Below are 16,703 nucleotides of genomic sequence, written 5' to 3'. Positions count from 1 at the left end.
TAGCATAGGGAACCACATTTAATACCTTTTAATGGTCTATAATGAAAAAGAATATGAAAAGGAATACATATATATATGTACAACTGAATCACAATGCTATACACCAGAAATTAACACAACATTGTGAACTGACTACACTTCAATAAAAAACATAAAGCATATAAATAGCAGCTATTAAAAAAATACTCATTCCTATCAGAAAAAATTATTCAGTAGCAAAACTGAGAACTCAACAGTTTATAAATCACATCCCCATTCTTATTGCATCTCTATAAAGTGTTCTGTTCTTTATCAGGGACATAAATATTCCTTTTCGTGCTAAACCATTTTCTCTTCCAGATTACCCTGCTACTAAATCAAGCACTCACATAGAAAATGAGGCATCTGCAAACTTTTATTCGCCTTGCTCCAGACAAACTTTATCTTAAAATAACCTAACAACAAAACTCTGTGAGAAATCCCGCCTTCTCAGGTGGAGCTTTGGGCTGTGAGCTTTGAGAGCTACGAGCAGTGTGCACACTTTACATAAGCAGCCCACATTTCACACTGGCCCACCTCGGAAGTACTGATGCACAGAGAAACGCTGTAAAGTGGAGACTCATGAAAGAAACTAGTGCTGAACCACAGGACTGAGACGCCGACTCAGTCTGCTAATCCCTTGGACTTTATACAGACGGGCACGAAAAGTAATTGGGCATCTGTCAGTCTAATTATAAACACAAAGCAAAATAAGTACGGAAGACCATCATCCCACAAATAAATATGATAATATTAAGAAAGGAAAGGGAGCTCTAAAGAAAGGATTATTTATTCCAATCCAACAAATTCTGAACTACAGTAATTCTACCAAAGTGGACCGAATTCACTGAAACAGTCCTTAGATTTATTTTTTCTAAACAAACTTCATAAACAAAATTGCAGGAGAAATGATTTGCTTAAGACCAACTGATTGTCAAATCACTTTTGTTAATATGTATCTGCTGGTTTTTATACAGGAGACCAGTATTTCCTCATCACATTGTGCCAGGTATAAATTACTATTTATTACCTGAGAGTGGGAGGGTATATAGCTCAGTGGTAGAGCATGTGCCTAGCATGCATGAGGTCCTGGGTTCAATCCCCAGTACCTCCATTAAATAAATAAATAAGTAAACCGAATGACCTCCCTCTGCAAAACAAACAAACAAAAAATAGAGTACTATTTATCACTTGAAAAAAAAGGGAAGAAAATGTTACCTTTAAAAAAAAAATTCTGGAAGCCATTATTTAACTGGTGGTTCTCTCCAACCAGTTGTTCAAATTAGAGACTTTACTGTAGTATATTTGGGGGTAGGGGATCATTTCCAGTCAACTTCTAATTTCTAATCATTACTGTCTGCCCTTTTGTGAAGATATTAGTTTTCAGTGGTGTTGTTAACAATCTAATTAGCTATTTATTGTGAAATGAAAAGGCATGAGGAAGAGATAAGGGCTGCAAATTCAATTATGCTCTTTGTGTTACCAAATAAGAAACACATTTTTAATTCCAGGTCCCAAACTAAACTGCGAATCCCCTTGTAGTGACTTTAGAAATTAAAAAAAAAAAAAAAATCACTTGCCTAAGACTTCATAAGAGGAAAAAATAAGATCAAAGAGAAAAGAGCCGAAGTATTCTTCCTTCTGAATGAATTTTAAAGCATTCAAGAGTAGAAGAAAAAAAATGTCTAGGGTGTTAGAATCCCTTTGAATACTTTGAAATTATGAAGCACACACACACACACAAATGCTTTGGGTTGCTCAGATTACTAAGCAGAACAATTGTTTAATTGCTTGGCACAGGACATCCTAGTAATGGGAAACCCAAATTCCTGGCAGCGATGTGAATCATTAACAGTGACATGCCTTCACATAGCGGTTCAAAGACAGGTGCACGCACCCACCGCACCGAGACAGACACACAGAGATAAGAAACCAGGAATTTGGGGAGGAACCGGTATCCATGGAGGCTACAGTTTCCTGAATAACACAGAGCACGGCCAAGTTACTGACCATTAATCCCAAGTCTGACGCCTCCTACCTTAAGTAATCAGTGAACAAGAAAGGGAGATACAGCACGTATACTGTGCTTCTGACTCCATCAAAAAATATGCAGTTAGAAACCTTTGAGCAAAAAAAAAAAAAAAAAAAAAAAAAAGTATATATTCTTTAGTTGTAAATCAAAGGTTCACAAGATACCATAAATGCTGTATTTCAAGCAGCACTGCAAAAAAAGCATAGAAAGAGAAAAAGTAAAGATACAACACCAGATAGCTCAAAAACGAATCCAAAGAACAACAGAGAAACTACCTTATAAGACCTTAAAATGCAGAAAGAGGAGACGTCCATTCTTAAAGCATGACTTTTGATGTTTACATCACATATAACAAGAATTAACTCATTGGATATGCCTCTATCCTGAAGTTTCATGAATAATTATCAATAATTAACAATAAGAGTTTAAAATAATAATTAGTTATTAATAATATCACCTCCAAATTTTAAATTCTGTGATTTCAGTTTTTATTTTTCCTCCAAGACCTCTCCTGTTCCCCAAAATGGTTGTTTTTTTTCCCTTAATTTTTGCTCTTAAACATCTAATTTTAGAATTCTGGAAAACAATTTGGGGAAATGTGAAAAAAAAAATCAGACTCTTTCCTCTGTCATTTTAAGTCAATAAAATGTCTTAAGGTTTCTAAAAAAATATTAATATAATATCACTGATAGTAGTTCTTCAAAGAATTGCAGGATTTCAGAAGTAATCCGCGCAGCCATCTTCTGGATGACTGCTCAGAGCCCCGTTTCCCAAACGCCCGGGCTGGGGATGGGGTGGCGGGGCTGCCAGGAACCGGCCCCGGCTTCAGTCAAAGCCACCACCTTGTTGTTCTGAGGCTAACGTGTCACACTTACTAGCACTTTCTAAGCAGCACTCATGCTCTGAGCACTTGGGGCACTTCACTCACGTCAGCCTCGCACCACCTGGAGGGGGGGAGACAGCGTCACTGTGACACCCCATGACGAGGAGGCACTGGGAAGTCAGTCTTCCGTCAGCAAATGGCAGAGCCCCAGTTCCAACCAGAATGTCCAGCTCAAGTCCTTGAACCACTCACCACCCTAGTAGACTGCTGGAGATGTTGGCATTCCACTAAAGACTTAATATACAGTAATCAAAACAGCATGGTATGGGTACAAAAACAGACCTACGGACCAATGGAACAGAATAGAGAGCCCAGAAATGAACCCACAAACTTTTGATCAACTAATCTTCGATAAAGGAGGCAAGAACATACAATGGAATAAAGACAGTCTCTTCAGCAAATGGTGTTGGGAACACTGGACAGCAGCATGTAAATCAATGAAGCTAGAACACTCCGTACACCATACACAAAAATAAACTCAAAATGGATCAAAGACTTAAACATAAGACAAGATACAATAAATCTCCTAGAAGAAAACATTGGTAAAACATTATCTGACATACATCTCAGCAATGTTCTCCTAGGGCAGTCTATCCAAGCAATAGAAATAAAAGCAAGAATAAACAAATGGAATCTAATTAAACTTACAAGCTTTTGCACAGCAAAGGAAACCATAAGCAAAACAAAAGACTTAATATAAAAGCGGGGGAGTCTGTCAGAGGTTTTCAGAATCCCATAGTGACAGCCTGAATGCCCAGGGGAAGGAAGCAGAGCAGCTGTGGCAGGAGTCTACTGCACCACTGCCCAGCTCCAAGAGCTAGAAAGACCAGATTTTAATCCCTGGGCACACACCCGAGAGGTCCTGCTTCTGAACTCTGGAACCTATTTTCTCCCTCGTCTGCTCCAAAGTTCTTCCAGCATCTGAGGACAGCCTCTGCACCCCACCCCTTCTGTGCCCATTTCTCTTCTCTGTCCACTCAGATTTCCAGGCTCCTCTCCTACCCTCCTGGCCACCCACCTTGGGAAGCTCTTTAAAACATGGTGCCCACAATCAAACGTGATGCTGCAGATATGATCTGAACAGAGGCAAACGAGACTGCTATTCCTTAGTGTATGAGTTCTCTGTACTTATTAATGGTGGCAGGGTCAAAGGGCTGCATTTGCCTGTTTTGAATTTTTAAACTCACAAAATACTAAGGAGGAGAGTGGATTACCTATAAATCTACTATTTGAAAAAAAATGACTTACCAAAAAAAGAAACAGGAAAGAAAGAAAGAGAAAAAAAGAAAGAGAAGAAAGAGAAGAAAGAAAGAAAGAGAAGAAAGAAAGAGAAGAAAGAGAAAGAGAAGAAAGAAAGAAAAAGGAGAAAGAAGAAAGAAAGAGAAGAAAGAAAGAAAGAAAGAAAGAAAGAAAGAAAGAAAGAAAGAAAGAAAAGAAAGAAAGAAAGAAAGAAAGAAAGAAAGAAAGAAAGAGAAAGAGAGAAGAAAGGGAAGAAAGAAAGGGTCTTTGCAGCTCACACATTTCTAACTTTTATTTTTAATTACTTAAAATTATGAAATATTTAAAAGATACTATAATTAGAATAGCAAACACCCATGTACTTTCTATCAATATTTAACAGATGCTAAATTTTTACCACATCTGTTTCAGATCTGGTAAAAAGTCCAATGTGCATCATATCTTATCTTATCCCTCCCTCTTCCTAAGTTGGTTTGTATCCATTTTCCTGTCTATACTTTCAGTCTTTTTATAAATCTATACAATGTAACTATCCTTCTGCAACCGCTTTTTCTGCCCAATATTATATTATAGACTTACTCATGTTGAAACTTACGTCTAGAATTCACTCATTTTCAGTACTGTACAGGTTTCCACTGTCTGAATACACAATAGTTTGGGCACCTAGTCCTCTATTAATGGATATTGGGGTTGTTCTCAGTTTTTCACTATTACTAACAACATTTAAGTGAATAACCTGAATTTCCTTGGTGCATATGCATGAGAGTTTCTCAAGAATATATAACCCAGAAGTTAAACCGCTGAGTATTATGCCTATTTTATAGCCTAAGATTTAAAATGGGATTCATGGCATTTATACACTTTTAAATGCCTTTTTCACTTGAAAAATATTAATAAGTGTTAAAATAATAGTAAGTGTTAAAATATAATAATAATATAAAATGTAATATATAAAATGTAAAAATTTCACTTGAAAATATAATTAATAATAATTGCTAATATCTCTCATCCATTAAAATACCTATCAGGAACATGTTAAGACACTTTACTTAGGTTTATTTAATGTACTTATCGAATGTATATCATGTGCCAAGTTCCTTGTTTGATGCTGTGGATGAAAATGACCAAGAATGAAACAGTGTAGCTCCTGAACTTACCCAGCAGAAAAGGCAGTGCACACATAAACAAGCAGCTCCTGAGAAAGTAGGACCTAGTGCAGCCGTGACGAGGGACGTGCACGGTTCATGTGGTGGAATGGAGTCAGGGAAGGGAGCTCTGAAGACCCAAGCGTGACGAAGCAGCCATCGTGGGGAGGGTGTAAAGTCAGGGAGGGGACAGGAAGGACACAAAGGCCAGAAGTCAGGAGCATGGCATTAGAGGAACTTGGAGGAATTCAGTATGGCTGAGGTCAAAGTGAGGCTAGATATGGAAGGACAGAGGAAGTTAAGGAAAACGGGGGCAGGAGGGATAGCTCAGTGGTAGAGCGCATGCTTAGCGTGTGCGAGGTCCTGGGTTCAATCCCCGGTACCTCCATAATAATCCTTGCCATTGCTAACATATAAAAAAAGAAAGAGTTTTTAAAAAATAAGGAAAAGGAACTGGCCACTGAAGTGTGGTTGGTCTGCTTTGCACTTGGGAAAAGTCACGGGTGGCGGCGCAGCAATCAGCTAGGGGACGAGGCTGGAGGCGGAGCAACCAGGTGGGAGGCTGCCTGTCCTGCAGGTGACAAGTGAGGACAACAGGGATTAGGGGAGTGAATTACCACCGATGGTCTTTGTCACAGAGGAGACCACATCTTCAAGACCTTTGGGACTGGGCATCTAAGAGAACAGTCACCTCATTACCACACCACGGAAGCAGAATGGGAGAGGCAGAGGGGGAGTGAGGAGGAGGTTCTGATTGCAACGGCGGGCTGGGAAGTGTTGCCAACACAGTGCCTCAAGCCCCTCTTTGAAATTTGTCAACAAGCTTCAAACCCCTGGCCGGGCATTCAAGCCCAGGGACCCTGCCAGGACACAGACTGCCACACCCCTCGTGTGCCCCAGGGCTCTAAGCCTCTTCCAAGCACACAGCAGACACGCCCTATGTTTGCTGGAAGGCAACTGTAACATTGCAACTCATAACATTTTCCCCACAGATGCGCTTTTAAATTGTATTTTTTCCCTAGAAAATAATTTGCCCTTTGGGGGAGTATTCAGTACGGTTGGGGGCAAAGTGAGGCTAGATATGGAAGAACAGAGGAAATTAATAAGGAAAATGGGGGTGAGGTGGGGGACAGCTCAGTGGCAGAGTGTGTGCTTAGCGTGTGGGTTCAATCCCCAGTACCTCCGTTAAAAAAATCAACATACAATAATCCTTGTCATAGCTAACACTTAAAAAATAGGGTTAAAAAATAAGGAACAGGAGTCCCTATGACATACCTGTATTAACTCCCAGGTCAGCATGACCGCGGTATAAGTACGCCACTTACGGGGACAGAAGGTGGGTATGTGACATCCCGGCTTCCTGCACAGCCTCATAAACGCGAGCTCAGGGATGTTTACACATATATACTCAAACCACAACTTTTCACCCCCTCTTTTGCCCTTTGCTCTGCCCTTGGGTTGGCTGTTGGTCTCTGGTATTATGGTTGATGCGAAAGTCTAGAGACTCAGTGTGGAGCCGCACTATAGTAACTTCACCCTGGCAGGACGACTCTCAGCTGCCGCATGACCCCGAGGTTTGGTGCCACACACGGGGATCAGCCAACGGGCTTTCTCATTTAGCAAAGCATTATCGCCTACTTAGAAAGAAGCCTACTATTTTAGAATCATAAATACAGGAGGCATAAAAATTCCTTCCTGGACAATGATCTGGCCTTATCAGGGCTATCGATAACTTGCAATGTGGTATTTTAGCCCAGACGGTTATTGCACAAGAAAAGAATTTAACCTACTGAACAATTATACACCTCAGGCAACTGGAATGAACCTTGACTCATCAAGATGCTCAAGTATTACAAGAACATCTTTTAAAAAGTAAGTCCTGCCACTGAAGCACAGGGCTGTGCCTTGAACTTGGAGTTCTTCAGTGCCCGCCGGCAGTCAGCTGTCACCAGTCACAGGAGACAGACCGCGCTGACTGAGCTCGCTTCCCAGGCCGTCTGCCTCCCAGCTAGGTGTGTTTCTACTTTTCATACTTCACTTTGTATGTGGCAATATATGTGCAGCTTCAGCACTTTTAACACTTAGGTTTATTACTTTTCTTCTTCCTAAAACATATAAACCAACCAGAGTTTCACTCATCATATTAGAACGTTCTGAAATCACACATTTTCCCAGTTTCTCCAAGAAAGCAGTGCTTTGGAGATGAAAGGAGGTGATGGGAAGACTGTAAAAGAGGCTTTAAAAGACGTAACTAAAAAAATTCTGATTTGCACCAACCATCTGTAAGAAGACATCTTTGAGACAAACTATGACATTTCTGTCTGGAGTATTACATGGTATCAGGGAACTACTGTTATTTTTTAAAGATAATATATGGCAAGAAAGACAGTTTAAAAATTCTTCCCAGTTAGAGATGCATATGGAAGCATTTAAAGGTAAAATGACAAGAGTCTAGGTTTTAACTTAAAATACCCCAGTTAAAAAAAATGATAATAGGAAAAAGAGATGAACAAAATGACAAAATACTGAAAATCACTGAAGCTAGTCAATGCATAGAAAAGTTCAGAATGCCATTCCCTCTCCTTTTTCAAAAACTTTTTATTTGAAAATTCCTCTAATAAAGGGTTAATTCTTTTCTAATTGTATATATTGAGTGCAGTTCTGTTCTGTTTTGTTTTAAATGGAAGGAAAGAATCTATGTAATATTGACATCTGAGAATATTTTAAAATACTGCTAACAGTGGTTCTTTTTTTGTTGTTTTGTTGTTTTGTGTTTTTTGTTTTTTTTTCAAGAAAGCAAAGCGAGGATTTATTAAGTGACAGGACACTCTCAAGGGGACAGTGGGCAGACTCAGGTGAGTAGCCGCTGCTAGCAGTGGTTCTTGACTCAAGTTTCCATGATCTTCGTAAGTGTGAGTGTATTATGCAATTACTATATATTGCTCACCTTTTCCTTTGTTCTCAACTCATCAAACATTTGCTGAATTTCCAGCTTCCAGTCATCTTGCATGGAATGAAAAGATTCTTGAGGCATCTCAGTCATGACTGCCCTTTCAATAGCAGTCAACTGTTCAAGAATTAAGGCAAATGATGGGCGAATGTGAGGGTCTTGTTGCCAGCATTCTAAAATAAACAAGAGTCACACTAATTCCATTTCTCGGCATAGTTCAGATTATCAGCCCATAATGACAGTGTCTGCTGAAGATTTTAAAAATGAACTGATAATGATTTTTGAAAGTTTTATTTTACCCAGTGTCCATGTCAGCAGCATGCACAGTAATTCCTAGCAGATAAGGATTCTATTGTCTATATTATTTGTCATTAATATGTAGACGCGTGTTTTCCCTGTCTTACCATGAACTGTGTCTCCTGAGTTGCCCTCCTCAGATGACTTGCAGGTACAGAGTTTTATAAAACTCCACCCAAGAAGACCAAAGTCACTAAAATGTTATAATCACAAGAGAGGTTCTGAGAAACAGCCTAATAAGTAAGGTAACTGCTGCTTACAAAAAGAGTTAGTTAACGATTTTTAAAAGACAAAGATGGAAATAGATAAGGTCGGGTCAAAAACCATGCCAGTGAAGACAGCAAAACATTTTTGATCATTAGGTAGAATTAAAAATAGCACATACGGAGCCAATTCAAGAGTGCCTTTGAACTCCCCTAGTGTATTTAATGAAACATTTATTACCATCTAACTGAATTTTGTATAAATGAGTCACTATTAAACTGGGCTGTTTTCAAGTTACTCGGTTCATCAAAAATTTACCTGGCATCTTAGATCAAAGACATGGTTTCTAACTTTTAAAATAGTATCACGTATTTAAAATCACTTGAAAATGAGTATCACAGAAATTACTCTTTTGGTTAAAAAAATACAGATGTTCCAATGAGCAATTCCCTCCCCATTCCAGACGCACAAACACAGAGGTGCCCAAATACCTTTCATGAGCTTGGCAAACGGCTCGGGGCAGGTAGAAGGAACGGGCAGAGTGAGCTTGTTGACTGCCACCCCGTAAGCCACGGCAAGACCATCGATGCCCCGATAGGGGACCTCTCCCGTGAGCAGTTCCCACAGCAGCACTCCGTAGCTGGAAAGAAACGTTTTCATACAGTTAAAAGGGGTCTTGTTTTTATGACATGACTAGGGGAGAAACGTATCAGTGCCTTCATCCAGCTCCTCATAAGAATCCTCTCTTCCAAATGAGCCCTCGGCACCATTACCCCAACGTGAGACGTGGGCTCTTCCAGTTAACATCCCAAACACGGGCCAAGGCACTCCTTGCTGGAAATCGGTGATGTGTTCATTACAGGAATGAAAACTGCTGAACGAACAGGAACGCTTAGGACCCGTTAGTACAGGACTGAGTTAAACGGGGTCCAGAACCAGGCCACACTCCAGGAGTCATGTGGCTGTTCTGACGTTTGTCTGTATTTCGCTTTCCCCAGCCCTAGGTAAAAGCTCTTGAGGACTGTCAGGACCCTGAAGATTCCAGCCCCGCAGAAATCTCATGCCACACACCGCAGGACTGACGTCGAACCATGCTGACATTTTTAAATAGTTTTTGAAACTGTTCATCTTCCTGCCTCTCCCTTTATATTTTGGGAGATGTGAAACTCATGTTTCCATGCACTGCCTCGTAGTAATGGACGAGCAAGCCACGTGGGACTCCCTGTGCCGGCTGGCAGGACGGAACACCTCTTTTTTGTAATGGATGGAGCTGTACTGAAATGGGAATGAAAAAGCAAGAACTCGGCTGCCACGCTCTCCGGAGTGCCAGCAAACATGATGCAGGTTCACGGCCGCTTCACATCTCCGGAAGCAAATGAAATTACAAACAAGAGCGAGAAAACGCACAGTGGAAGGATTTCTAAATGATTTTTTTGAATGTAGCTGAAGGATCAAATCTCACCACATATCCATACCACTGGTTCTAAGTCTCCCCAATTCAAGGCAATACAGAGAAGCAGAGAAATAAGTCTTGTACGTTATATATATTTACTCTCGTAGACAATACCAGTCAGCGCTGTAGTTTCCTTCCATCTTCCCCAAAACAGACAGTGCATTCAGATTACCTTTTGAAACACCTAAAACATCAGTTGCTCCAGATGCTCACTTGACTTTCAATTAAAGCACATAGGCATACAAGGAACAGTCACATTTACTCTATTTTTAAATTCTACTAACATCACTATACAGTCCAATTTACTTAATCTTTTAAAACTTCATTAACTTTTAAGTTAACGGAAAAAAAAGTTTGAAATTTAAAGCAGCAACTTAATTCTTATTTCTTCCCTTTTTGGGGGGAAGGGGGAAGTTAGGTTTACTTACTTATTTTTGGAGGAGGTACTAGGGATTGAACCCAGGACCTCGTGAATGCTAAGCACGTGCTCTACCACTTGAGCTATACCCTCCTCCCCGCTTATTTCTTATGTTTGCGGCTGATACATCACATTTTAGCATAGTTTTAAAGATAGTAAACAGAAGGTAATAATGAGCCTGGAGGAAAGGCAGAACAGCTCAGGATAATACTCAAAAAGTCATTTACACGTGGCCTGGAATTGATTCCCAAGTCTCATTTGAGTATCTCCTGATCTTAAGAGGTGTGGGGTTCACAGCATCACACATACAAAAAACCATCTCCGAAGAAGACCTGGCCTGCAAAGAAATCCTCTGGAGTCCAGGTGCAGGTCATCCCGGACGTGATTACTTCATTTATAGACCTCTGCACAAGTGCCTGCTGGACTCTAGACTACGTACTGAAAACGTCAGAAAAGGAAAGTATAAACAACAGAACGTGCCCATTCAAAGGGGCCTCAGGGGTCCTCCAGCTGATGATCTATGGGCCCTAAGCCAGTGTTTCCATCCTGAGGTCTTCGAATCTGGGGCTCCTCCAGCAGGAGGAGTAACAGGGCACCACTGTGCAGGCAGCAGACCTGAGTTTCAGCTTTGGGACTATCACTAGTTGCTAGCTTTGTCCCCATTCACCTGGCCTTGAAGCTGATCTGGAAACATCTATAAAACTTAAGTGGTATCTGCTCTGCCATCTTAAAGTACAGTTTTTATATATATATATATATATTTTATATATATATATACATATATATATATACACACACACACACACATATATATATGTATGTATGGGACTATATAATGCAGTACTTGTGAGTTATATAATGCTATAACTATTAGTAATTAAGTTGAAGCCAGTATTTTTCAAAGGCTATCTGCTCAGTTTCTTGAAAATTATCTATATTATGATGCATCAGCAAAGATAACACTCTTAATTTCAAGAATAAGTAAATTTAACTCAACAAAAATCACCTCAGTGTAGGGAATCAAAACGTTCTTAGAATAAATGAAAACTGTCTAAATTCAAAGACGCTTCTTTGCTCTTCTCATTAGCCAATAACAAAATTGAAACAAACAGTAACAACCACACAACTTTGCCTCTCGGAAGTTTCAGAGAATGAATGACTCAGGACAGGTCATTTTCCCAGAGAGTATTCTGGCAAAAACCAACGTGGAAAAAAAACAACCTGAATTCTTTTGATGGGACAACTAGAATTCTAAAGTATAATGCATATTTTGCTGCTCTCTAAACCTGGGTGGGATATAGTATAAAAAGCCCTCTCCTGGGAACACAGCAGCCCAATGATTAAGGGCTGTGGCAGCAGGAACTTGGGCCTCAGGCCAGGGACCAGAGTCCACCGCTCACTAGGTTTACAGCCATCACCTCTTGGTGCCTTGGGGACCTGCTCTGTGAAACTGGGGTGATTGCAGGAGACACTGTAAAAGTCCAGTGACAACATCTGTCACAGTTACCTTGCAGTGTAATAGCGGGTAAAGAGGAAGGGGGCCGAGAGAGGATGATGACTAAATACACCAGTGTGTATACTGGTCCACTGCACCACAGACTAGAGCGAAGTTTCTAGTGAAGCTACTTCTACGGGAATGTCATCAAAGGAGATTCTAGAGCAAAGGTCTGTGCAGTTCAGAGGGTGGCCTTCCCCGCCTTACACACCTGACAGACTCGGACTCTGGTATGCTTTCATACATTGATGCCTTCTGGAGACCCATAGGACATATGGATCCATATTTAGGTGGCGCTGGAGGTCAGTAGTTTCTGGTCCTTTTCATGGTATTTTGTCTTTTTTTCCTTCCTGTCACCTACTTTGTTCTCAGCCGCCATTTTTTACTATTACTAGCTTAGCACCCCTCTCCCCTCTTCTTCTTCTTTTTTTTTTTTATTGAAGTACAGTCAGTTACAATGTGTCAGTCTCTGGTGTACAGCACAATCTCCCAGTCTTGCATATATATACATACATACATTTGTTTTCATATTTTTTCGATTAAAGGTTATTACAAGATAGTGAGCATAGTTCCCTGTGCTATACAGAAGAAACTTTTTAAAAATCTATTTTTATATATAGTGGCTAACAGTTGTAAATATCAATCTCCCAAATTTATCCCCTCCCACCCCCCTTCCCCAGTAACCATGAGATTGTTTACTAAGTCTGCGAATCTGTTTCTGTTTTGTAGATGAGTTCAGTGTCCTTTTCTTTCTTTTCTTTTATTTTTTTTAAGATTCCACATATGAGTGATACCATATGATATTTTCCCCTCTCCTTCTGGACCACCTCACCCAGAATGACAATCTCCAGGTCCATCCATGTTGCCACAAATGGCATTATCTTATTCTTTTTTGTGGCAGAGTAGTATGCCATTGTATAAACATACCACAACTTCCCTAAGCAGTCATCTGCCGATGCACACTCAGGCTGCCCCCATGTTGTGGCCATTGTATATAGTGCTGCTATGAACACTGGGGTGCATGTATCTTTTTGCACTAGAGTTCCCTCCAGATACATACCCAGAAGTGGGACCACTCCCTCTCCCCTCTTCTGATTAGATACTTCAGACAACCCAGCTTATAAAATTGAGAAATAGAAATTAACCGACTCTGAGAGAAGACCTCTCCATGAGCGTTTGGACTTGAAGACTCATGTTTTGGCTGGTTTTAGAAATTCTTTTTTTCTTACTTCTTGATTCTCATCTATGTTTACAGTAGACGAGGTTGCTCTAAAGCATTTATGGAGATTGTGCAGCATTTCTGTAGCTTATAATTACAGTCTACTAAAAAGGCACACATAACAGAATGGTTATAGTCTTAAGTAATTATTTTAAATGTAAAACTGATTTATGATATATTTTGTTAGGTATGAGAGTCTTGAAGTATTCTTAAAAGAATCACCTATTTCACTTAAGTGTTTTGGCATTATATGGTCAGAGATGACCATAATTATATCAAAGAAAACACTTAATGTTTTATGGACACATGTGCTCTGGCTCCACCAGCAGAGTCTGAATCATTAAGTAAAGGGTGAGGCTGAAGCATCTGTGTTTTTCAAAAGGGCCCTAAGACACTATAAACCCCCTGACACAGGTGACAAATATCTTAAAAATCCTAAAGAGAACAACTATATTTTAAATGTAGAGGATAAGCTTTACATTTAAAGGAATTTTGGAGAACTTAAACTAACAGGGGCTCTGCCACCAGAAGTGTGAATTTGAGAGGAACTTCTGGTGCATCCAATGATTAGAGGAGGAAAGCACACTACTCAGCCATAAAAAAGAATGCAGTCATGCCATTTGCAGCAACATGGATGGACCTAGAGATGATCATACTTAGTGAAGTAGGTCAGACAGAAAAAGACAAATATCCTATGGTATCACTTACATGTGGAATCTAAAACATGACACAAATAAACTTATTTACAAAACAGAGACAGATCCACAGACATAGAAAACAAACTTGTGGTTACCAAAGGGGAAAGGGTGGGGAGGGATGAATTGGGAGTTTGGGATTTTCAGATACAAACTACTATATATAAAAAACAGATAAACAGCAAGAACCTACTGTACAGCACAGGGAACTGTATTCAGTATCCTGTAATAAACCATAATGGAAAAGAATATGAAAAAGAGTGTGTGTGTGTGTGTGTGTGTGTGTGTGTATACACAGGAATTAACACAATATTGTAAATCAACTATACACCAGGAATTAACACAATTATGTAAATCAACTATACTCCAATAAAAATTAAAAAAAAATTTTTTTAAAGAAGGAAAACCGTGTTTGCTGATCATGAATTTGGAAGTCAGAGATACCTGGGTTCAAATTGTGCTTCTGTCCCTTAGGAGATATGGATTCTTAGCAAGTGACATTTCCTCTCTCAGTCCTAGTTTTCTCTTATGTTAAAAAAAAACAAAACCTGGAATCTTAAACACAACGAGATACCACTTCACAATCACTAGAGTGGCTCAGAACAAGTCAGCTAGCAACAAGTGTTGGTGACAATGTGGGGAAACCAGAAGCCTGTATTTATCCAAAGCTGGTGGGAATGAAAACTGGTGCAGCTGCTGTGGAAACAGTCTGGCACTTCTTCAAATGATTAACCATATAATCACCATATGGCCCAGCAACCTCACTCCTAGGTATGTACCCAGGAGAACCAATAACTTAAGTCCCCACAAAAACTTTGTCATAAATGTTCTTAGCAGCATTATTCAGAATAGCCAAAAAGTGGAAACAACCCAAATGCCATCAACTAATAAATGGATAAACAAAATGTGGTATTGCGCACCCAAGGGAATATTATTCAACAATAAAGAAGAATGAAATTCTGACACATCCTGTAACATGAACCTTGAAAATATTATACTAACTGAAAAAAGCCAGGCACAAAGGACCATTTATATGAGATGTCCAGAATAAGCAAGTCTGGAGACACAAAATGCAGATCAGTGATTGCCTTGGGTTGGGAGGAATGGAGTGAGGGGGGTGATGGCTTTGGGCTGCAGCATTTCCTTTTCTGGATTATGAAAATGTTCTAAAATTGGTTGTGGTGAGATATGTATACAAATCCACTAATCTGCTAAAAACCACTTAACTGTACAGTTTAAATGAGTGAATTGTACGGTATGTGAATTAGATCTCAATAAAGCTGTTCAGAAAAAAACAGAAAAAATCCCTAGAATTTTAATACTAGACACACAGCACTTTATGAGCCTTAAATAAGGCAAGTAAGCTCCTGAGTCTGTAACTATGAACAGAGTGACTTTCCTTTGTTGTTCTGTGGTTGACAGTGTCTTCACTCCCTACTGAGTCACAGCTGGACGGAAAAACCCAGATAACTTGGGACCCCATTTCGGTCCGGCTCCCCATCCTCAGACCGGAAGCTTTCATCTTCAGATGATGCAACCTCTGAAATGGAGGAGCTGATCTGAATTTTTTTCCTGCAACTTCTATGATAACACGTTGTCTGTGAGTCATGAGAAACCAAAATTTTGCTCGAAGTGCAATTTACGTTTATTTACTGACAGGCCTTACAAAATGGCATTCCTGTTAAACTCCAATTATAGGCGATTTTAATTAAACCTCAGATTTAACAAGGCTCTCCTGTCACATAGAGGTCACATGACAGCAAATATCTCAAGCTACTCATTCTGCTGTGAGTACAGCTGCCTTGATCAAAACCATAGGAGCTTCTTCCAAAAGGCCCATACGGCTCCCCTTCAACTTTCAACGAGGTTACTTCTGGTAAATCCACAGTCAGCTAAAAATATCATAAGAAGCTGAAAACGCATTTCACACACCCAAGCTACCAAAGATTCACCCAGCCTTTCTTAAAAGTGCTCAGAACACTTACACCAGCCTATGGCTGGACAAAAGCATCTAACACAAAGCCTGCTTTGCAGTAAACTGTTGAGTATCTCATGCAGTTTACTGCACCCTGTACCAAAAGTGAAAAACAGAATGGGTGCCTGCACAGAGTGGTTCATTCTAGGTGTAGCAGCCGTTCTTCTTTGTGACCACTTGGCTTAGTGGGAGCTTGCAGGCCACTGCCTCTTGCCCAGCCTCACAGGAGAGGCTTGGACCACATGCCACTAGCCTGGGAAAGACCAAAATTCCAACTCCCAAGGACAGGTTCTACAGAGTGCACACTGCTTTCCCACCATTGTAACGTCGAAAAATTGTTATGTCGAACAATCACAAACTGGGGCCCGTCTGTACCCTCCTCCAGGCTCAGAGGTACTGAGCACTTGGGGACTCATTCAAAGGAAAAACAGTAGCCAGCGTCTGAGGACGTCTGCAAAAGCAAGACGCATGGTGCTCACTCACCTCCAGATGTCGCTTCCCTTGGAAAACACAGACGACTTGATAACTTCGGGGGCCATCCAGGCGTAGGTGCCCGCAGCACTCATTCTGGTGGTCCTGTGCCACTCCCTCGCTAAGCCAAAATCTGTGATCTTCAACGTTTTATTGCACATGTCATCATTCTCTATCTTCTCGAGTAGCAGAACTAAAGACAAATCAAA

General features: G+C 40.2%; 1 protein-coding gene across 2 annotated transcripts in view; it reads right to left on the bottom strand.

The window, feature by feature from the left end:
- The window catches only part of MAP3K21 (mitogen-activated protein kinase kinase kinase 21), a 59,788-nt gene that overhangs the window by 25,549 nt on the left and 17,536 nt on the right, over positions 1-16,703 (bottom strand). For both annotated transcript variants that reach the window (XM_064487879.1, XM_064487881.1), the window contains exons 2-4: positions 16,507-16,687; positions 9,260-9,408; positions 8,265-8,440 (exon numbers count right to left, since the gene is read on the bottom strand). In XM_064487879.1, coding sequence (XP_064343949.1) covers positions 8,265-8,440; positions 9,260-9,408; positions 16,507-16,687 — 506 coding nt within the window. The remainder of the gene's footprint in view (positions 1-8,264; positions 8,441-9,259; positions 9,409-16,506; positions 16,688-16,703) is intronic.

The sequence above is a fragment of the Camelus dromedarius genome, chromosome 8 (assembly GCF_036321535.1).
Source record: "Camelus dromedarius isolate mCamDro1 chromosome 8, mCamDro1.pat, whole genome shotgun sequence".
Lineage (NCBI taxonomy): Eukaryota > Metazoa > Chordata > Mammalia > Artiodactyla > Camelidae > Camelus > Camelus dromedarius.
The sequence above is the reverse complement of the archived record's forward strand: the minus strand, read 5'-3'. Positions and strand labels throughout refer to the sequence as shown.